The following is an 18894-nucleotide window of genomic DNA, read 5'->3' as shown; positions in this document are numbered from 1 at the left end:
ACTATCGTTAGGAGGGGCGAGATTGGTCGAGCCCTGGTCGTTGAGGGGGAGGACCGTTGACAAACGGAGACTTTGCTCTTTCGCTATTTAATTTTCATACCCAGTGACGAGACCGCGAAACGTTCATCCCTTACGAAGGTCTTTACTGACCGTGAAAAAAAAAGAATCATTCCACTGACACGTTCTCAACAAGCCTACTCACAAGTATTAAATACGAAGATTTCAAATTCAAATGTGAACTGGCTGGTTGGAGTGAACGATAGCACAGGGTACGACGATAGCTACCTGGAATAGCTTTTGAACGTGCCCGCGGCGCGACCAATCATGTGCTGCGAGATGGAGCAAAATGTTTTATACTGAAATTATAAGGTGGAAAACAAATGTTTAATCCTACTCGGGTTTCAAAGTAACAACGCCTTAGGTATGACGTTGCAATATTTACATCCGGCTCGGATTTAAGTTTATTTTGCGGAAAGTTGCACCTATTGTATCACCAGCCTACCCAGAAGTACTGATAATAGGGTAGTTTCCTTCATCAAAGAAAACGATAGGCATTGATTGCGATTCGTTACCTACCATTACTGTATTCATAATACACAAATTATTTGGTTTTAGAAATACCGGTTTAGACGAATGGCAAGGGTCAAATTTTATCCTCATTTGAAAAAGGCCAGATTGGCGCCCATGCGATTCCACTCCACGTGACGTCACAGGGACCTAGTTTCTACACGAGAGGATAGGAGTTATACATCGTCTGAGGTTACCAATGCATGCATGAGGCACAGAGCTCAGGGAAACATGTCTTAATAATCACCTATTAAAACTGGCTAAGGTCGGAAAGTTTTCTTCGTTTGATAAGGTATTAATAAACCTTTTTTAAGCCAAGCGCTACCATTCAGCAAGGTACTCAGCTATCCGCTAGCATCCTGCGTCCTATCAGCGCTCAGAGCCTCGATCAAGGTCACTTCACAAGGAGAGAGGGGGAACCAGAAATGCGTCGCACGGACTTTCCTACTTACGCGTCGCGTTTTTGCGCGCTTGAAAATTTTCACTTTTCATTTAATCGCGAAAAATAGATATCGTCATTTAAAAATCTAAAAGCGCGAAATACGTACTCCAGGAGTAATAATCTTTCGATTTAGGCAATAAAAAAATAATAGGAAACCACCCTATTCTGTTTTTCCCGGCGAAGAATGAGAGTGAAGATTTCTCGGGTTGATTTTTCTTGATGTATGAAAGAAATGGCATCGGATTCCCGAATCCCTGAGGACGATGGGCGAGTCACTCATTGAAACGTTGGAAGGAGAAATGGAAAATCTTAACCGGAGTGAAACCCGAGAAATATTCACAACCTAGGCTCGCAGAACATAGAACTAAATATCGACCGCTCCCAGCCGCAAGGAATAATCTCAAAAAATCAATCCATTCAGGCGTATCATCAATTTCTAGTCCAGAAAATCGTATGTATAAAATTTGTACCACATAATTGTAACTGAAATTTCGTCCATAAAATCGTTCGCCGGAATACCAGTCCACAATGGACGAAATTTCAAATACGATTATATTGATCAAATTTTACACATACGATATTCTGGACTAGACACTCATGACACGTCTGAATGGAATGGTTTTTTTGAGATACTACTGAATTTCTACTATACTACACTTTCTACACAATAAAATCGCACGTCAGATTATCAGTCCACTATGGACGAAATACCAGATAAATACGATCATATGACTCAAATTTTACACGTACAATTTTCTGGACTAGAAATTTATTATAAGCTTGAATGGAATAATATTTTGAGATACTACTTCGCGGCTAGGAGCAGACGAAATACACTCTTAAGACCCTTGTGCACAACGAACCCAGAAGTGTTCGCGGCACTCCCAAGGTTCTTTGCGGGGGTGTTCGGCACTCTGGTGCGGTTGAGCCCGCGTGGGCCCGGAACCAAGAGGAAGGGGAAGGAGGATGAGGAAAGGGGGAAGAGGGGGCAAGCGGTGAGCAAGTCGAGAACCGGCCGAATGGAAATTGGTTCAGTGTAACAGTGCTTTTCCCAGTCTCTCTCTCTCTCTCCCTCCACCAACGCGCCTCACAACCGCGCGCAACCTTGCCGCCTCGCCACACTCTCCCTCCCAACCGCCACCACGCCATTTCTCCGCCACAGGCGCTGGGCATCGCGTGCCTCTGCATCTTCGTCCCCGAGGTCTGGCCGGAGAAGTCGACGTCGCCCGTCGAGACTGCCATCACCCTCAGCGCCCTCGTGACGGCCGTGGTGCTGGCGACTGCCCTGACGGTAAACACGCTCGCCAGGAACCCTCCGCACAGGATCCAGGTGAGTGGAACAGGGCGGGCAAGCCCGCTTTCAGATGGTTATACGTTCGGCAGGGTCTTTCCCTTGGGGTGGGTGGTGTTTTATGGTGAACTAGCGTCAAACCGGGAGAGGAATCGGCTATGTTACGTCAACTCCGGTGCATTCAGTGGTACACGGTGGGAGAATGAACATGGAAAGGACTGAGCACAGTGGATATTTCAGTTACACGTGTTAATTTGACCATACAAACAAAATTATAGTGTCCTTAGAGAAATCACGTGGAACCGTGTGACGGCTAACATAATGACTAATAGGAGCTCATTTACTTATGAGAGACAATAATAAGTACCTCTTAGTAAGTCTTAGGTTTTATTTATTTTTATTTTTTTTACAGACGAAGCAAAACGATTTCATTGGGTGGAGCCTGACACTGTGAAATAAACTTACTGAATCATAACGACTGAAAATCCAATTCATACCGTGTTTAATATTTACGTTAGTCACTGAAGTTTGAAACATTTTTCCGCTACTAACATAAAGCATTCAGATAGAAAAGTTAGCTCCTCATAAAATGTTACCGCAGAAAAGGAGGGATCCACCCTCCATCAAGATTCACATGTTCCCCGACGTGTAAGTTTTAGAGTGTGTAGTAGATAAGTGTTACGGCACCAACCGAGGAAATGATGAAAAGTGAAATTTTGATTTTATCGCAAGTTACTGTGGAAATTGAGTATGTGTGGAAAGAAGTCCCTATGTCAATCTATTTGGAAATGAATCTTTTTCATTTTACCTTTTCCCTTGGGTTAGGAAATTCAGCACAGCGGTCAAGGACAATCTCTGTATTACCGTTCTGGTTTATGGGAGTAAGATATGCAAAACTCCTCTTTCTCCGATTGGATCAATTCCATATCCATTGAATGGTTGAGTACCGCGAAAACTTCATCAAAAGCCTATCCTGAACTTCGCGCTGTATTTTAAAATAATGCTCACATCATAAGAGATTGTCTCCATGTGCTGCACACCCGTTTACCGGGAATTCCGCCTAGCTTACCTTTGTACCGTTGTGTAAACGGATGGGAGTCGTCACGAAACAAGAAGAAACAGGCTCTAGAATATTTTCGAATCCTTCAAGAAGAATTGAGAAGTAGGAGAGACAGTGCAACCGGTGAAATAAGTTTTAATCTTTATCGTATTTTTAATGCTGTATGGCAACATCTTCACCGATTCAGGTTTTGAAGTTTTGCGGCGTGGTGTGGTTTGACCGCGTTGTAAAAGTATAATTGAACCCCATTTCATACTTACGTAAAAAAGATTGCTTTGAAAAAAATAAAAGCGTCGAACGAAGGGGCATTGGAGAGAAAAGAATGAACACTGTGAATGATTTTTTAATTTAAAAATAAGTTAGTATCAATTGAAACAACTGGTTGAAGTCGCAGTAGACACTAGGTAACCCTCTACCACAATTCAATATTCTCTTGTATCAAAGCGCAAAACGTGCTTATGCATTCGAAACTCTAGGATACTCCCGCTCTTCTATTGCATAGTCGAATGAAAAACCTACCTCTTTCTATTTTGGTTCAATGACCTCCAAGCAACGGCGAGATAGCGCTACGCCAGCCCCCGAGAATCTGTGCCATTCGGACAGGTTTTTAGCGCGAGAGGCTAAGAATCCTCACAAATAAACGGTGACTAGCCAGAAATTTAGTGAATACTTAGAAATTGTCTGACAGAAAGTGCTGAATAAAACTGTGAGTATGTAGGTAGTCACGCGAAATAGCTGGACGATAAGTATCGCATTGATTTACGCACGTCGCATGACAGGATATTAAAAAGTAATATCACCACATGTGGCCCATAAATCCGTCTCGCCTATGTCATAGGGGGGTAGCAAGACTATCAAATTAGAAAAGTTCCGAATTAATGAGAGAAGGTGATTCACAATAGAATATAAATAATGTAATTCACGCCTTTTCATTTTATCGACCCAGAAAAATTTTTTCATTAGGAGAGCTTCTGACGTAGAAACAATATTTGCTATTCAGGGGTCACGAATGTGGGATTCATACGAGATAATGAAAAGATTACATTACGTTACATAACGAATCATTCAGATACTTGGAAGGAAGTATATGGAGTTAACCACGACAGTGAAAATACACAACCGAAAGTTAATGATTCTTTTTTAAAAATTTCCATTTCAAGCATTAAATAAGATGGGTGAATACTTCATTTTTTCCATGCACATTTCAATGGCTTATCAACGAGAACAAGATTTCGGTCCCAAGCTTCCGCAAATAAGTAGGTCACACGATTGTACCGCTGGAATGCCGAGCTGCTCTCAGCATCACGAATATTTTGAACCATTAAAAATATCAAAGGAATGTACCACAAAACTAATAGACTAATTCTTCACTGTAAATGACACCAAAAATCATTTTACTCTATTCACTCAGTTTTTTCAAACCTAAGGTTGAAGATTGAAAAGTATTATTATCACGGCATCGGGTTCATTTATCTTTTCCATCCATGCGGAGAGTAACATTACAATTAAAAATAATACATAATACATATGAGAAGTTGACTCAAAATAGATTTAAAATAACTAACTGAGAAAAACAATTTGATGCTGTCGCACATGGTAAAATCTCTCATTTCCTTCACATGAAGCGGATCAAAATCACTAGTTGGTAATGCATATTACCTGAAAATAATAAAAACCCCATCATTGGAATGAATAATAAGAAACTGTAAGAGCTATTTTCCGCAACGAGATGAAAGTAGAGACAAATGTACAGAACTCATTGTCTATTTTCCTAGATAATGCATTTACAGACCACTTATTAAATCCAGTACAAATATGATTAAATTCTCCCAGGCTACACATTTACTGCTTGCTTGGATTGTAACAACACGACAACTTAACAAAAAATTCACAGCGAAGATTTAAACGAGGCAAGGTAGTTACAATGATATATGTTTTAATCACAGCCACTTAAGCATTGATGCCCATCATTTGTGCAGTTGAGCAACCGTAATAACGTGCAATATATCAAAGTAATCGAACTACACATCCGCATCACTCATTGTGCATCGTCCAAGAGTTGCGTGCATAGATATCATCACGGTGGACATTATAATAGTCCGTGACCAAGGCATAAAATGCAGGAGGAAAAACTGGCTAGTCTGTAATCTAAGGTCATGGCCACACCATAACAGCAGCCCATGACATTTTATTAAAGCAAGACATATTGCAGCGACTCGTAATGCCCATTAATGCCTTAGTTGCTGAGCCTAACTACGGCGAGAATTGTTTTAACGACCAAAGGCAATCAACTCGTCTCGATAAATTGACGGCATTCGTTAAATTACAGTTTCTTTTAGAAACGATGCCAGCAGAATATGAAAAGTAACTTTTCCAATATCTAACTCGATCAAATTAAAGTGCATTGTTTTTCCTAAAATCAAGAGCAACCAATGTTAAGCCATAGCATAAATCAAATAAAAATCGACTTCCTATGAAATGAAAGTGCAATAACGAAAGACGATGGGCGATAAATGCTAAAGCCGGACTAATTAATTATTCCTTGAAAATTAACAAATAATTTGACTCATAAATTACCAGTAGTAAACGTATATCTAAACGAAAAAAATTCCCTATATCTGACCTTTGTTTCTACATCAGGTCGATACAATCGAAACACATATTCTATGCTCTTTTTTTTTTAGTTTTTAAGCTTAAGTTATACGAAAAACTCATTTCGAATACATTTCGTAATTTATAAAGCGCAAAATTCAAGTAAGATTTCAAGTAAGATAGTCAGCACCAAAGAAAACGCACCAAATAAAGACAGCGAACATGGGCCCTGTAACTCCTTTCACTGACAATTATCCCAGTAAAATAATTAGCACTTTCAAATACCAACATCATCGTTTTCGCAATGCTCATTAAAATTTTCTTTTCTTAAAAAAGCAATCACTAATGGGAAAATACATCTTCAAGGCCAATCTTGTGTTGGCTTGAAGCCCAGTACCCCGTACTTTCCTCCAAAGACTTTATTTAGGTCAGATTCCCATTCCCACAACTTCCGCATTTTTCCATACCTTGCGAGAAAGCTAAAAGGATTTTAGGCTTTCAGGCATCGATAAAAATTGCGGATATATTAAGGGGATAGAATGATCGAATAGGAACACTTCTTAATCTCACTCCACGATATCATTTTTGGGCTGATACATCCCAAGCCAGAATTTTAATATCTGTGAACATATCACTTCGTCACAAGGTCCAAATTGTCTACTAGTCAACCGTAAGACGAGGCCTACAGAAACTGCCAAGCCTAGGACACAAAAGGGTTGGAAAATTAGACAAAATTTCTTCGATGCGCTAGTTAACTAAAAACACCTCCGAAACGGATTTGATAAGTAGACTCGACTATTTGGAGCTCAAAAAATGTATGATGAACGACTCCAAAGATTACTATTAAGACTTATTTCATTTGCTAGTATTAGTCTAGCGAGGCCGATTATCCTGACAGAGATTTAAATCACTTCAATGATGCTCACGAATATTTTGATGATTTAAATCATAAATTGCTTACAAATGAATTCCGCGACAAGATAATTTATTTGCACACTGTCTTTAACAAACTAATTAATCCCCTTTTCAAGGCTGCCTGATGAAGCTAACGAAATTAGATATTCCATCTTAAGAAGCTACTATAAGCTGTTTTCAATGCCGTTACTAATTCAAGACTTTTTGTAGCGACCCGTAAACCCCATTAAAGCCTTAGTTGCTGAGCCTAACTGCGGCGAGAATTGGTTAACGACCTAAGGCAATCAACTCTTCTCTAGAAATTGACGACACTCGTTAAATTACAGTTTCTTTCAGTAAAGATTGCAGCAGATCATGAAAAGTAACTTTTCAGATATCTACCTCAATCAAATTAAAGTATATCACTTTCCCTAAAATCATGTACAACCAATGTTAAGTCATGATAGGTATAAATCGAAGAAAAATTGACTCTCTCCTCCAGCTGGCCCCCGGCATGAAAAATGGATGTTACGGTCACTCTCTACCACTGAGTCCCTTAAACCAGGAAAAAGACGCACGTTCTCCTATACCTGACCAAAAAAAGACATTAAATTACATTTAATTTCATTACATAATAAGCAGCGACCAAAATGCATTGAACACCATGCGAGTTATATCGAAATATTTTTCACCTTGCAATATTGAATCAAATACGAGGGAATACTTCACTTTCAGTAGTGTTGGTGTAGGTGTAATTACATGTAAAAAGCTTAAAACTTCTTAAAATTACTTTGACAGAAAATAATATGAACACGTAAATGTAAACCAAGACACTACCCAGAATCTGGTTGCTTTGAAGAAAACAATTTAATACCTAAGAGTACAAATTTTCCATGCATTTAATAATTTCTGATAAAAGGGAGGTACATGGGCCCAGTCGGAGCAAAAGGACTATAATGAGACTAAAATTTTAATTTAAAACGAGATACCAGCAGGAGGCTCGTAAATTGTCGAAATGGCTTTTATATAACTTATCTTTTTAGTTAAAGTTCTCTTTTACTCCATTTTACTCTTAGTTTTTACCATCTAATCTAGACAAAATAATTAATTTTAATTCCTCAAATTCAACTCAATTAAATACCAAAGTGCATAGTTTAATTTCGTATAGTGTATGTTGAGAATGCTTCGTTTACCTCCGTTTACCTTCGTTTACCACTTACAGGTCTTAAAAAAAACTCTCCCCATCAAAGCCTGCATTCGATCCATTTAATATTTTTTTCATGCATTTATTTAATAAGATGAGGATTTTTTAAATTCCTGACTTTATTTTATTCCAGTAACATATATTTTGTAGCAATAATTCTTCGGATCCAAACGAGAGCTCCTCCATGAACAACAAATAGTGAAAAAATAAGCTTGTGTAGTGTACATAAATTTTCTTTCTGTTATTACTTTCCATTCAACTGACTAATCTTTATGCATTTTCTGCTCCACCAACAGTATCTCCCTGTCGCAATCACGGGAGCAGTGTCTTACTACACGATAGCGGCGATTCGCTTCTCTTCCGGAGATAACTTATCGATGAAGATGGAGACGCCGGTGCTGATCTCCGGCGCCGTCAGCCTGGTGGACGCGGCCCTCTGCCTCGCCACATTCATCAACAACACCGCGGCAGCCGAGCAGCCTCAGCGGCCGGCGCGGCGCGTGGACAAGGCCAGGGCGAAGCAGACGGACCCCAACGAGCCCCAAGAGCTAGCGGTCAAGAAGACCAAGAAGGGTAGCATACTCGCCCGGGCCAAGAAGTACTTCAAGAGGTCGGAACCGCAGTGAGGCGCCTGGATGGGCGGGTGAAATAGCGTTCGCCGAAGACCCCGCGGGTCCAACGATGAGGCCAGGGGTGGAAGCGGAAAGGATGGCACCGAAATGGCCACCTTGAACAGAGAATGGACATCTTGAGGCACTCCTCCCTCGCTAGGTTTTATTGTTTTAAAACGCTTCCCCATTAGGCGAAGAAGAAAATCATATTCGTGCGGGCCTAGAAGTACTTTAGGATATCCGAAACGCAGCAACATGCCTACGGGCCCCAGGCCTTGGGTGTGGTTGGATGCAATAGCGTTCGCAGAAAACCACTCTAAATCCTCGCTGGTCCCAGAAATAAAGATAAGAACGGTATGGATGGCAGCGATATGGTCACTCCATACAGACGAAAGAGGACACTCGTTTTAATAATAATTTTTCACTTTTCCCCTTGGGACGGCGTTTGTCACTTGGAAACTAAATATCTAGGAGTATTCAAGAACACTAGCGCGTGCCCGAGCAATTAGGGCCGCGACGTTTCATGCAGAGGTCATTAGAGGGGTGCTGGAAGGTGCGAAGAATGAAAATGGCCGGTGAGGGCGATTATTACGTACGCAAATAAAAACGAGCTGGCTCCTCGGTTTCCTTCCTCCCATTTTTTTCCGAGTCCCGAAATCGTTACGAGAGCGCAGCGGGAGGAAAGGGCCATCCTTGTAAAATTGAGTTCGTTTGCCGGCACTCGGCAGAGAGATAAGATAGGGCAGCGGAGAGCTCCGATCCCTCGGCAACGCGAAAGAGACGCATATCAAGCTGGCTCGATAGTTATACCGTGCTCTGATATCAGCTTCAGCCGCTTAGACCGAAACATTCTGGGGGGAATGGTGTTCACACATTGAGTGCAACGTTTTGCAGTTCTTCATCGGAAAAGTTTGTAAAGAGAGATACATTAGTGGACGGGTTTTTTAAACTAGGTAACTCATAAAGTCAAACTTGTGAGCCGACAAAGAGTGAAATATGGAAGGAAGTCAGCTTTTCCTCGTTGAGAACCCATCAAAGCGTCAAAGGAGAGTGATAGCGAGGCACGAAATCGTCATGAAGAGCATCGAATTGGTGAGTGAACTTGCGAGTAAAAAGCGGACGAGATGAAATATACTTCTCTCAAAGACCCTTGTCGGAGTACTAATTGAGTGGATGGTCAGCAGGTATTTCTTTGACGCTAGACGTACACCCCTTCCGTCTCTATTCCTCAAGTTCCTGGCCGGCGCGAGCTGGATGACCTACTCCTGGGGCATGGGAGCCACTTGCCTACACGTCCGACACGCTGTTGCCAACTCAACCTTCGGCGCATTCGTCATCATCGGAACAATAGCTCTGATCGGTTATCTTTTGGCGCAGCCCATGCCGAGAGTGTTGGTGAGTATGCGTCCGCAAGACGATTAAAGTCGTCAGCCCGGCGACTTGACCTTCCTCATCCAATGACCACCACCACTCGTGTGCACTTGTGAGAGAGGGGGTTAAACTGCGGGTCGCTCGAGGATGCGGCGCGTGGATGGCCGCCAGGGAATGCCGGCATTAACAGAGGCATCTGTACGTGAAAATGGGTTCCGACCGCGGGTCGCGAAGCTTTCTCGTCCATTCCAATAAAATGTTTGAGAATTCGTGGCATTGATGATATACTGTGGCAATTGTGCGTGGCAACAGAGAATTTTACTCGAGTTGGTTTAAGGTCGAAATATAACATAAAGCGATAAAATGAGAGGAGAGTGTACTTAACATTCGACGCTAGAGTACTCATTCACGATTTAATGCTCAGGAATGAAGAGGGTAGTTTTTAATGACGCATTTGGTGAGAGCGGAGATGGACATATATATGCCGTCGCTACGGCAATATCGGCGTTCCAAAAATCATGCCATTTGCCTAAAATGTGAAATAACTGCCAATTCGTTTTCAAATTGAGGCTTGCGAGTGCGCGGCGTGCCTTAGAGGTATGCAGAGCGATCTAATTACCACACAAAAGTGAACGAACTTCCACTCGCTGAAAGTGAAAGCCTTTCGAGGCAAGAAAACTCTCATGTTTCAGATTGACTTTCATATGGACTGCATTTTTCCGCGAAATATTTTCATAGACTTTATTGTTTAGGAATTAAATACTTTACTATAAACTGAAGTCCTTTTGTTGAAGACCTTTTTCGATTACCCTTTCCTCCAACTAAAACACCTCTTGTGTCACATATTTTACCCAAAAATATAATAACTTAATACCCACAACATTACTCCAGGTGAAATTGAGTGACAGAAATGTCTTTACAAAATACTTTTAAGTAAAAAAAACAGCAGGAGACTGGTCATACTATTACATGTATGTATGTACGGTGACAAAAGACACGTGGAATTATTTAGAGCATGGGAAAACTTCCAACTGAACTGTTCTCTTTCATTGGCTCATAGAAAAAAGGAAAATGTTCCCACCTAACAGCAAGCAGATTAAAAGGCGTGTACGACAGCAAGTTGTGACAAACTACTTGCGGTATCTGGATGCTAGAACTGAAAAGCAACACGATGAAACTCGCCAACGGAATATAGAAAATCAAATTCATTTGAGTTTTGGCTTGAGCTAATATAAAATTCTGGATACATATCCTGAAAGGTTTCGGGGCGACTACATTTCGTTTTTTCCGCATAAATATCATAACAGAAGCAGCCAAAATCGATTGGTGAAACACCAATTCAAGTTTAGCGGAACTCCCTGAATAGAATAAAGATACTGAATTTAAAAAAATATATATTATAAGTGGTAAATTATTCCGAACTAAAGTTAGAGTCGCGTTTTTTTCTGGAGAGTGAAAAACATTTTAAGCTCCAATAGCACCACCACAGCCTTTGTAATTGCATTATTTTACTGACCCCTATAATTTTAAGAGGCGCTAAAATGCCTAGTGGGATGTTTAAAATTCAATTAACTTTGCTGCTCAACCATAATCTGCATGGTAAGTATAATTGAATAAAAATAATAAGGTAAAATTGAATCTCTATCCGAATGAGAGGCCAGCTAAAATTCACGGGTAAGTATGGCGAAAGACGTGAAAAAAATTCGATTGGTAATTCGACCCGATATCTCATACTATTTACTGCTTAACTTGAAAGCTCTTCTTGGAGTAGTGCGGTGGAGTGGAGTTTTGGAGAGGAGTAAACTTATCCTATTTAAAATAAACTAAGAGAAGTAAACGTATTCTCATATAAAATAAACGAATCCAATAAACGAGGGTAATAAAGAAGCACGAGATAGTCCTGATGTGCATAGCAATTGTAGGTGCGCTAAAAAACAAAAGCTAGGCAGGATATAAGGAAACTATCCTAAAATCACAATGGAAGGTGTCGTTCACGGAACGTGGATGGAAACCAGAAATCAATAACGCTGAAACTTTCTTTAACTATCATTCGTATTCCCCGTGGGCGCTAACTAATCTTGGAACCATGTTTAGGTTAATTAAAATGATTACTCCTTGATACATGAAATTATAATATGCTTATTTATGCCATTGAATTTTCAAGGTAGATGGTATTTTAATTTTCTGCTGGAGGATTTCGCAGCACTGGATTGGAGTTCTTTCCATGTTTTTTTCGGTGAAAAAAACTGCTTTGCATCGTGAAACCAGTACAGACAAAAAACGACATCGTGAAAACAACTGCTTCGAAGTTGTATTCACTTCGAAGCTTTTGTTTTCACGATGACGTTTCGTGGCCTATGCCGGACACATCTTCAGATCAGATCTAATAATAAGAGCCTCGACCACAGTAAGACCACTGCATCCTATACAATTAAAGTAGTATCAGGTATTTTAAAATTAAAAAGTAGAAAAAAACACACTTATATTGCTCCTGACTAATCACATTAAAAAAGGAATACGGTGTAGTGCAAGAAAGCTTGAGGAGAGGTCAATGAATCTGCTATTATCTGCATATTACATCTATCGAAATCAGGACGATCAAGATACAAGTAGAGAAGTTAAACATTATCAAGGATTAATAATAGTGGTTTCAATGTGGAAGCCGAACCACATACAGATCGAGAACACCGTATTATTTACTATTAAAATAGAATTACAATAAAATAGAATAAAAATAAAATAGAAAGGAGAAATTGGTTGAGGTCAGCAGCGGATCCAAGAAGAAAAGTGGGAGAGGTTAGGGGCCTGTGTTCCAATGTAAATTTTTGAAAAATCAACAAAATTACAATTTCATCTAGAGTAAACTGAATACCCAAGGGGAGAGCTATGGCCACCCTAGCCCCTCTCTGGATCCGCCACTGGTAAAGGTGAATTTATTTTGGGGACAAAGAATGGGATGTGCCGAATCACTTCATTCGCATCGTAAGGCTCCTTGTGTTCACACCTATTTTGGACGGCCGGTAAAAAACTGGCCGATATTTTATCGCCGGAACGCTGCTTGCAAATGCGCCGGATTTTGAACGGTTAACCCAAGGTCCAAGGGACATTAATTTTCCTAATTTTTGAAATTCTCTCAAAATTAAATGAGAAGGTGTATGATTGTGAGAATTGGTTCTGTTGAAGGATAGGCTATTACCATCTAGTTTTAAATTCTTTTAGTGATAACATTTAGATATCGTTGTTTCCACGTTGCTAAGAACTTTCACTTGAAATGCTGTTTACGAAGTGTAAATTTGATAGTTTATAACAAATCAATGAAAAGGTCAATTATAACAGGATTTTCAGTTTATCCTTTATGTGTTACTATCCTGACGAGTTAGTACGAAAGCCTTCGCATTTGTGCTTCCATTTTCACAAAATTAGCGTTTTTATGTCATGGGACACATATGTCCCAATGCACCACGAGGAAGCAAGAAATGGTGTTATTTCACGTACCAGACTGTATCTCAAAAACTATTATAAACATCGCTGTCATATAATTGGTTTTGGAATCTATGCATCAATTTTAGCCTAAAAACGCATTTTGTTATGCAATCTAATGTCTGCAATCTTAATGGACCTTAAATGGTTAAACGATCACTTGCTTGACTGTCGTTCTCAACCGACTTTTTATCGGTACTGGGTCGTGGTCGGTCAATGTGCAAGCTTCCATGCCTTCCAATTGGAATGTGGACGGACGATTTTATACCGACCGTCCAAAATCGGCGAGTGTGCAAGGAGCGTAAAGCAACTGGGTTTCCATATCATAACGTGCTGTACTTAACTTGGAACAGTAGCTACAATTCCCCATCTTAGTTTCCTAAAATGCCATACTCTGATCCCGAAACCCACTAAAGGTAAGTTTCTTACAGCTTACGGCTCCATTTACTGAAATAGTTCGACCCTGGGATGAGCATGTTCGGAATAAAAATGTTTTTCCACTATTTCTGCGCCGCTTTTCGTTCTAGGTGTAGAAAGATGAAAAAAAAATCTAAGTTTTAAAGAGAATCGCTATTCTAATCCATAATCCACATTTGATACTATCATCTATGACACCAGCGTAGAATAGGCGTAGATACATAATTGCAAACATTTTCCTTATTCTCGTCCATAATTTGTACAGGTAACTACGATTACCTCCTCTAGTCCTCTGTCGGCAATGAATGAAATACAGCACATCGTATGATAAACAGAATCCAATGACGCACCTTACTACAGATTTCAATACTGCCTGGATATGAACCAAAACCATATTAATGAGGATCCGAAGTAGTATAACTACCATATCGAAATGATATCCCATTAAATAATGAATTTACAACATAATTTAACATTATTTAATTTAAGGGCTTGGGGGCCTCGGTGGCGGAGGGATGAAGTTATCGCCTGCCAAACAGAAGGTCGAGTGTTCCCTCGTTGTCCGGAAACATTGCCTCAATCATGGGTACTTGTCAGTGGCGTGGCCGGGGGCGGCCGGGGGATTAGGACCCCCCTCCCCCGAAATATAGAAACACAATTACTTTCCTTCATAAAAGAAAACAAAATATTGAAAAATCATGAGTTTACAAAAAAATTTAAAAAATGAAGTTTTTCGATTATGAAAAGTATTGAAATTAGGCGTAGCCAGGGGGGATCTGGGGGATCATGACACTCTCCGAAATATAAAAACACAATTATTTTCCTTCATAAAAGAAAAAAAACATTGAAAAATCATGAATTTACAAAGTATTTTTTTAACAAATGAAGTTTTTCGATTATGAAAAGTATTAAAATTAGTTTAAAACCCATTACTTAGTACCCTGTTTTTAAAAAAATTTCCCCCCTAGTTTTGGACCCCCTCCTGAACGAAATTCCTGGCTAATCCACTGGTGCTAGTGATTTTAATCTTAATCTTAATCGTTTATCCCACTATATATGTACAGGTCGCAAGATCAAATTGATGTATCGTGTGATGTTGTAAGAAGAGTAGATGTCAAATCTTTCAAAAACCGAGGGAAAAAGACGGGGCAATTTAATGGGCCAGGTTATAAAATATAATAGACTAAGGAAAATTACCCTTGAAAAACAGATGAAAGGGAAGAACGGCATAGGTAGGCTTCAAATGAAATTAATAGAGCAGAAGATGAAAAATATTAACTAGAAAAATCATTAGGTAATAAAACATTAGCCATAATTAGGAGAATTGAGTGGAGGGCTTCGTCAAACCTATCTTGGGATTCATGGCTAATGATGATGAATAAGCTTTTTCCCGGGAGGAATGAAATGGGATAAAAAAAAGCGACGTTCTCATCGCAATCCATCGTAACAAGTCTTTAACACTTACTCAAAACTTAAACTTTAGGGGAGAAAAAGTTACAAAATTCCTCGTTATCCATAAATATAATAATAACCTGACACATATTCCACATAAACCCACGTTTGGACAAGAAAAAAAAGTAAAAAGAAGAGTAAAAGACAGCATAAACAGAGTTTTAATGGTTACGTTCGAATCCACCCTTTCTTAAGAGTACCATCGCTATCGCATATGCATATGTCGCCTCGGCGACGTATTCATGATTCAGGAAATGGGTCAGGCGTGCATGAGGAATGGGGAGGTGATCGCCCGTGCCAAGATGGACAGGGGGAGGGGGTTAGGGAGTTGGGGGTGGACACCGGAAGTGCATCATCACACGGGCGGCATCGTAATTGTTCACCTCGAACACGCAACGGAAGTCGACACAATAAAGGTTTTGCTGCGCGTCACAACACAGAAGGACAACTCTGAGAGTGGATGAAGTTATTACTAGGTAGAGCGAAAGTGTATTAAGAGAAATGAATTTGAATGATTGTATACTAATAAAACAAAAGTTTTAACTGTCTGAAGTAGTTACGATGAGCAACTTGGACAGTAGAAATTCTGAGCGCGTGAATAGGCGGCAGCTCCGTATTTAATTGAAATCGATATTAACTAATTTACACATGCTTATAGATTACAAAATAGTGGCTGATATCCGAATGATCGATACATGCTGATACATAGACGAACATTTATGGAGTGAAGTCATTGTCGCAGGAGTGACAGAATCTAGTAGGCATGAGCCTGGATATTAAAGAAAGGTAACAAGAGGTTATCAACTTGACACGGATGCGTACAAAACAGCAATTTTCTTTAGAAAAAATGTAAAGGATAATGCAACACAGACCTACAAAACCACAAAAAGAACTAAAAGTAAAACTCACTGATGTCTAGCGTTCATTCAAAAATTGAAAACCGAAGTAGCGCTTAAAATTATATGAATATCTATTAAGCGCTGCATAAACGATAAGAAATTTTTAACCTTTGTCACGTTCATGACTTTTCGCAGCTGTGTCCAAAATGATTGTTTCATTTGCAAATGAAAAGATAACTGTTTCATTACCATTAGAACGAGATCATTACAGAATAAAATTTAGATTACCGTGCTCACAGAATGAGACTTTAGTAGAAATATTCGTGGTGAGTTCATAGTAAATACAATAAATGGTATGCAAGGGATAATGGCAAAAGAAAAAAAAGACGAAGACAATAGCAAGCCCACATCCTTTTTTGAGAAATTTCCTAGCGACATTCCATTCATGCATTTGTATTGCAATTCAAACCTTGCTTTAATGACACCGGAAAATTATAATAAAGCTTGAATCACACCATCATTTTTTTCGTCATATGCGAGCGATCTCTCGGAAATGATCGTCGCGCGCAATTGTTTTTCGCGATCACTCCAATGATGAGGATTCCCATCACTTTTTTCATCACTCGTCTCGTCGCTTTTTCCGTCGCTTAAACTGTCATTGAAACACCTTATCAGCCAATCAGAACGCATGCCCGTATGGAGCGATTGCAGCGCAACGTTTGACAATCGTGCGAACGACATAGGTAAACATAAACATGCTGTAGTATATTCAAAAAAGGCTATTCGGGCTTCCAGCCGGCATTATGCTGTAGTATATTTTCGTGATGCGGATCCTATGACAACGAGCTGTGATATCGGAAATGATGCGAAAAGCGACGGCGGGAGGGACCGTGTGATACTGAAAAATGATCACGCGAGCGAACACTTTTCCGAAGAGGGACGGATGATCGTGTGGTTCAGGCTTATGAAAGGAAGACGACGAAGTGCCCGATAATATACCTATAGGTAGCTTTAGAAGAAATAATAAAGAAATTGAAATATTCTAAATTATATAAATATTACACATCAGAATCCTTCTTCCTTTCATATGGAATAAAATAGCGTGCAAAAAATTGAGGACGTAGCGCGAATGATATACTTTTGATCTTGACAAGCCTTACACAAACGAAAATTTATCACCTTATCTATCTTGAGTCACGGAGTCGATTGAATTTCACGAAAGAAAATAGAGACAATAGTACTTTAAAGAGAATGGTGATATACCAGGCGATGGAGTAACGATGGGTGGACATTTCAACATAATATAACGCTGAAATTGGCGATATTTAAAGCGGTTAAAAATATGTATCGCCACACTCCTAATTTGAAAATACCAATGCAGCCAGATATATTGCAATTGTCTTAATAATAAATGAAGGGGAATAATAAATAATGGAGTAAAAAGCTGATAACCTTCTTATGAGAAATACATTTTTACGTTCAACTGGCTAATTCATCAACATAAATGTAAATATTTTGCAAAAGTAAGTCGGAAATAATGATAAAAAAGAAACATTATTTATTTATATTTAAAGTCATCACCCCTAAAAGAGCCTCTTATGCCTTTACCTCGGGGGGCTACAACAAATAATAACATATGGACTATCACAAAAATCCATGCCATTCTCCAAGGCTAAGGTACCATCGCGGGATGCGAACCCGCCACCCTAGATTCAGAAGGCGATGATCGTACCCCGCCAACAGCGAGGCCGTATAGAAAGTAATCTGGTACCTGAATTCGAACCTGGGCCTACCGGGTGAGAGCCAGATATCCTAACCACCAGACAATACCGCAGTATTTTCACTCCAATATCATCTCAAATCACAATTTTCAATCGAACGTGATCGCATTTTTTTAACAAGTGGTTTAATATTGTCATGGAATGGGAATTACTAAGGGATTAAAATATTATAAAAAGAGGTTCAAAGAATAATAATCAACTCCACTTTAAAAACTACCTCCGGGTATTTAATGAATCTCAATACGAGGAAAAAATGGATGAATGAGGAATGGAGTCATTTTCCTGATATCTAACTTTTGTATAGCCATATCTATATTATAGCAGTATGATATATTTGGTAAGCAAATAAAACATGGGATACAAGATGAGAGTGAATGGTAAAACAAAGGCACATACTAGTCATTAATTTCTCCCTCATTTACATAATTACCTCTCAGTTTTTGGGTTGCATTTTCGGTTTCCTCGACCCACGTGCAATATTTCAACGTATTGATTCCTTTTTGTCTCATTGAGCAGATAAACAAAAAAGAAATCACACAAGGCTTTTCTGCGTACAACCCCTAAAAATTTGAGCCCGGCAAAAGAATTTACGATCACTACGACTTTATTCACCGGATTAGTATTGCATCATCAGGTGATGTGAGAAGATAATTCGTCCAGCGAAGACTGAAGCTTTTCATTTTTTTTAACTGTGGATATTATTTCAACATAAATAGGACAAGGATAATGGTCTATGAAGGAAGAACAAACATTGAAATATACAACGAGACAAATACCGATGTACGGACACAGGGTCGGATCTATGATTTTTTTCTGGGAGGGAGGGCGCAAAGGTCTGAAAGGTCTTCTCATATTTGAGATGAAAAACAAAATACAATAATTATTGTGGACAA

General features: G+C 39.5%; 2 protein-coding genes across 7 annotated transcripts in view; one reads left to right on the top strand and one right to left on the bottom strand.

Moving 5' to 3' along the window:
* The window catches only part of LOC124165975 (adenylosuccinate lyase), a 400694-nt gene that overhangs the window by 251668 nt on the left and 130132 nt on the right, over nt 1-18894 (bottom strand). The gene's annotated exons all lie outside the window — the stretch shown is intronic.
* Nucleotides 1-18894, top strand: part of LOC124165979 — a 52342-nt gene that overhangs the window by 32023 nt on the left and 1425 nt on the right. For 2 of the 6 annotated variants that reach the window (XM_046543576.1, XM_046543542.1), the window contains exons 7-8: nt 2172-2339; nt 8347-10056. In XM_046543576.1, coding sequence (XP_046399532.1) covers nt 2172-2339; nt 8347-8676 — 498 coding nt within the window. In that variant the 3' untranslated portion in view covers nt 8677-10056. Of the gene's footprint in view, nt 1-2171; nt 2340-8346; nt 10807-18894 lie in introns of those variants that run through there. The other 4 variants (XM_046543551.1, XM_046543569.1, XM_046543560.1 and 1 more) reach the window with 4 other exon arrangements.

Source organism: Ischnura elegans, chromosome 1, assembly GCF_921293095.1.
Source record: "Ischnura elegans chromosome 1, ioIscEleg1.1, whole genome shotgun sequence".
Lineage (NCBI taxonomy): Eukaryota > Metazoa > Arthropoda > Insecta > Odonata > Coenagrionidae > Ischnura > Ischnura elegans.
Note: the sequence above shows the minus strand (reverse complement) of the source record. Positions and strands in the feature narration are given on the sequence as shown.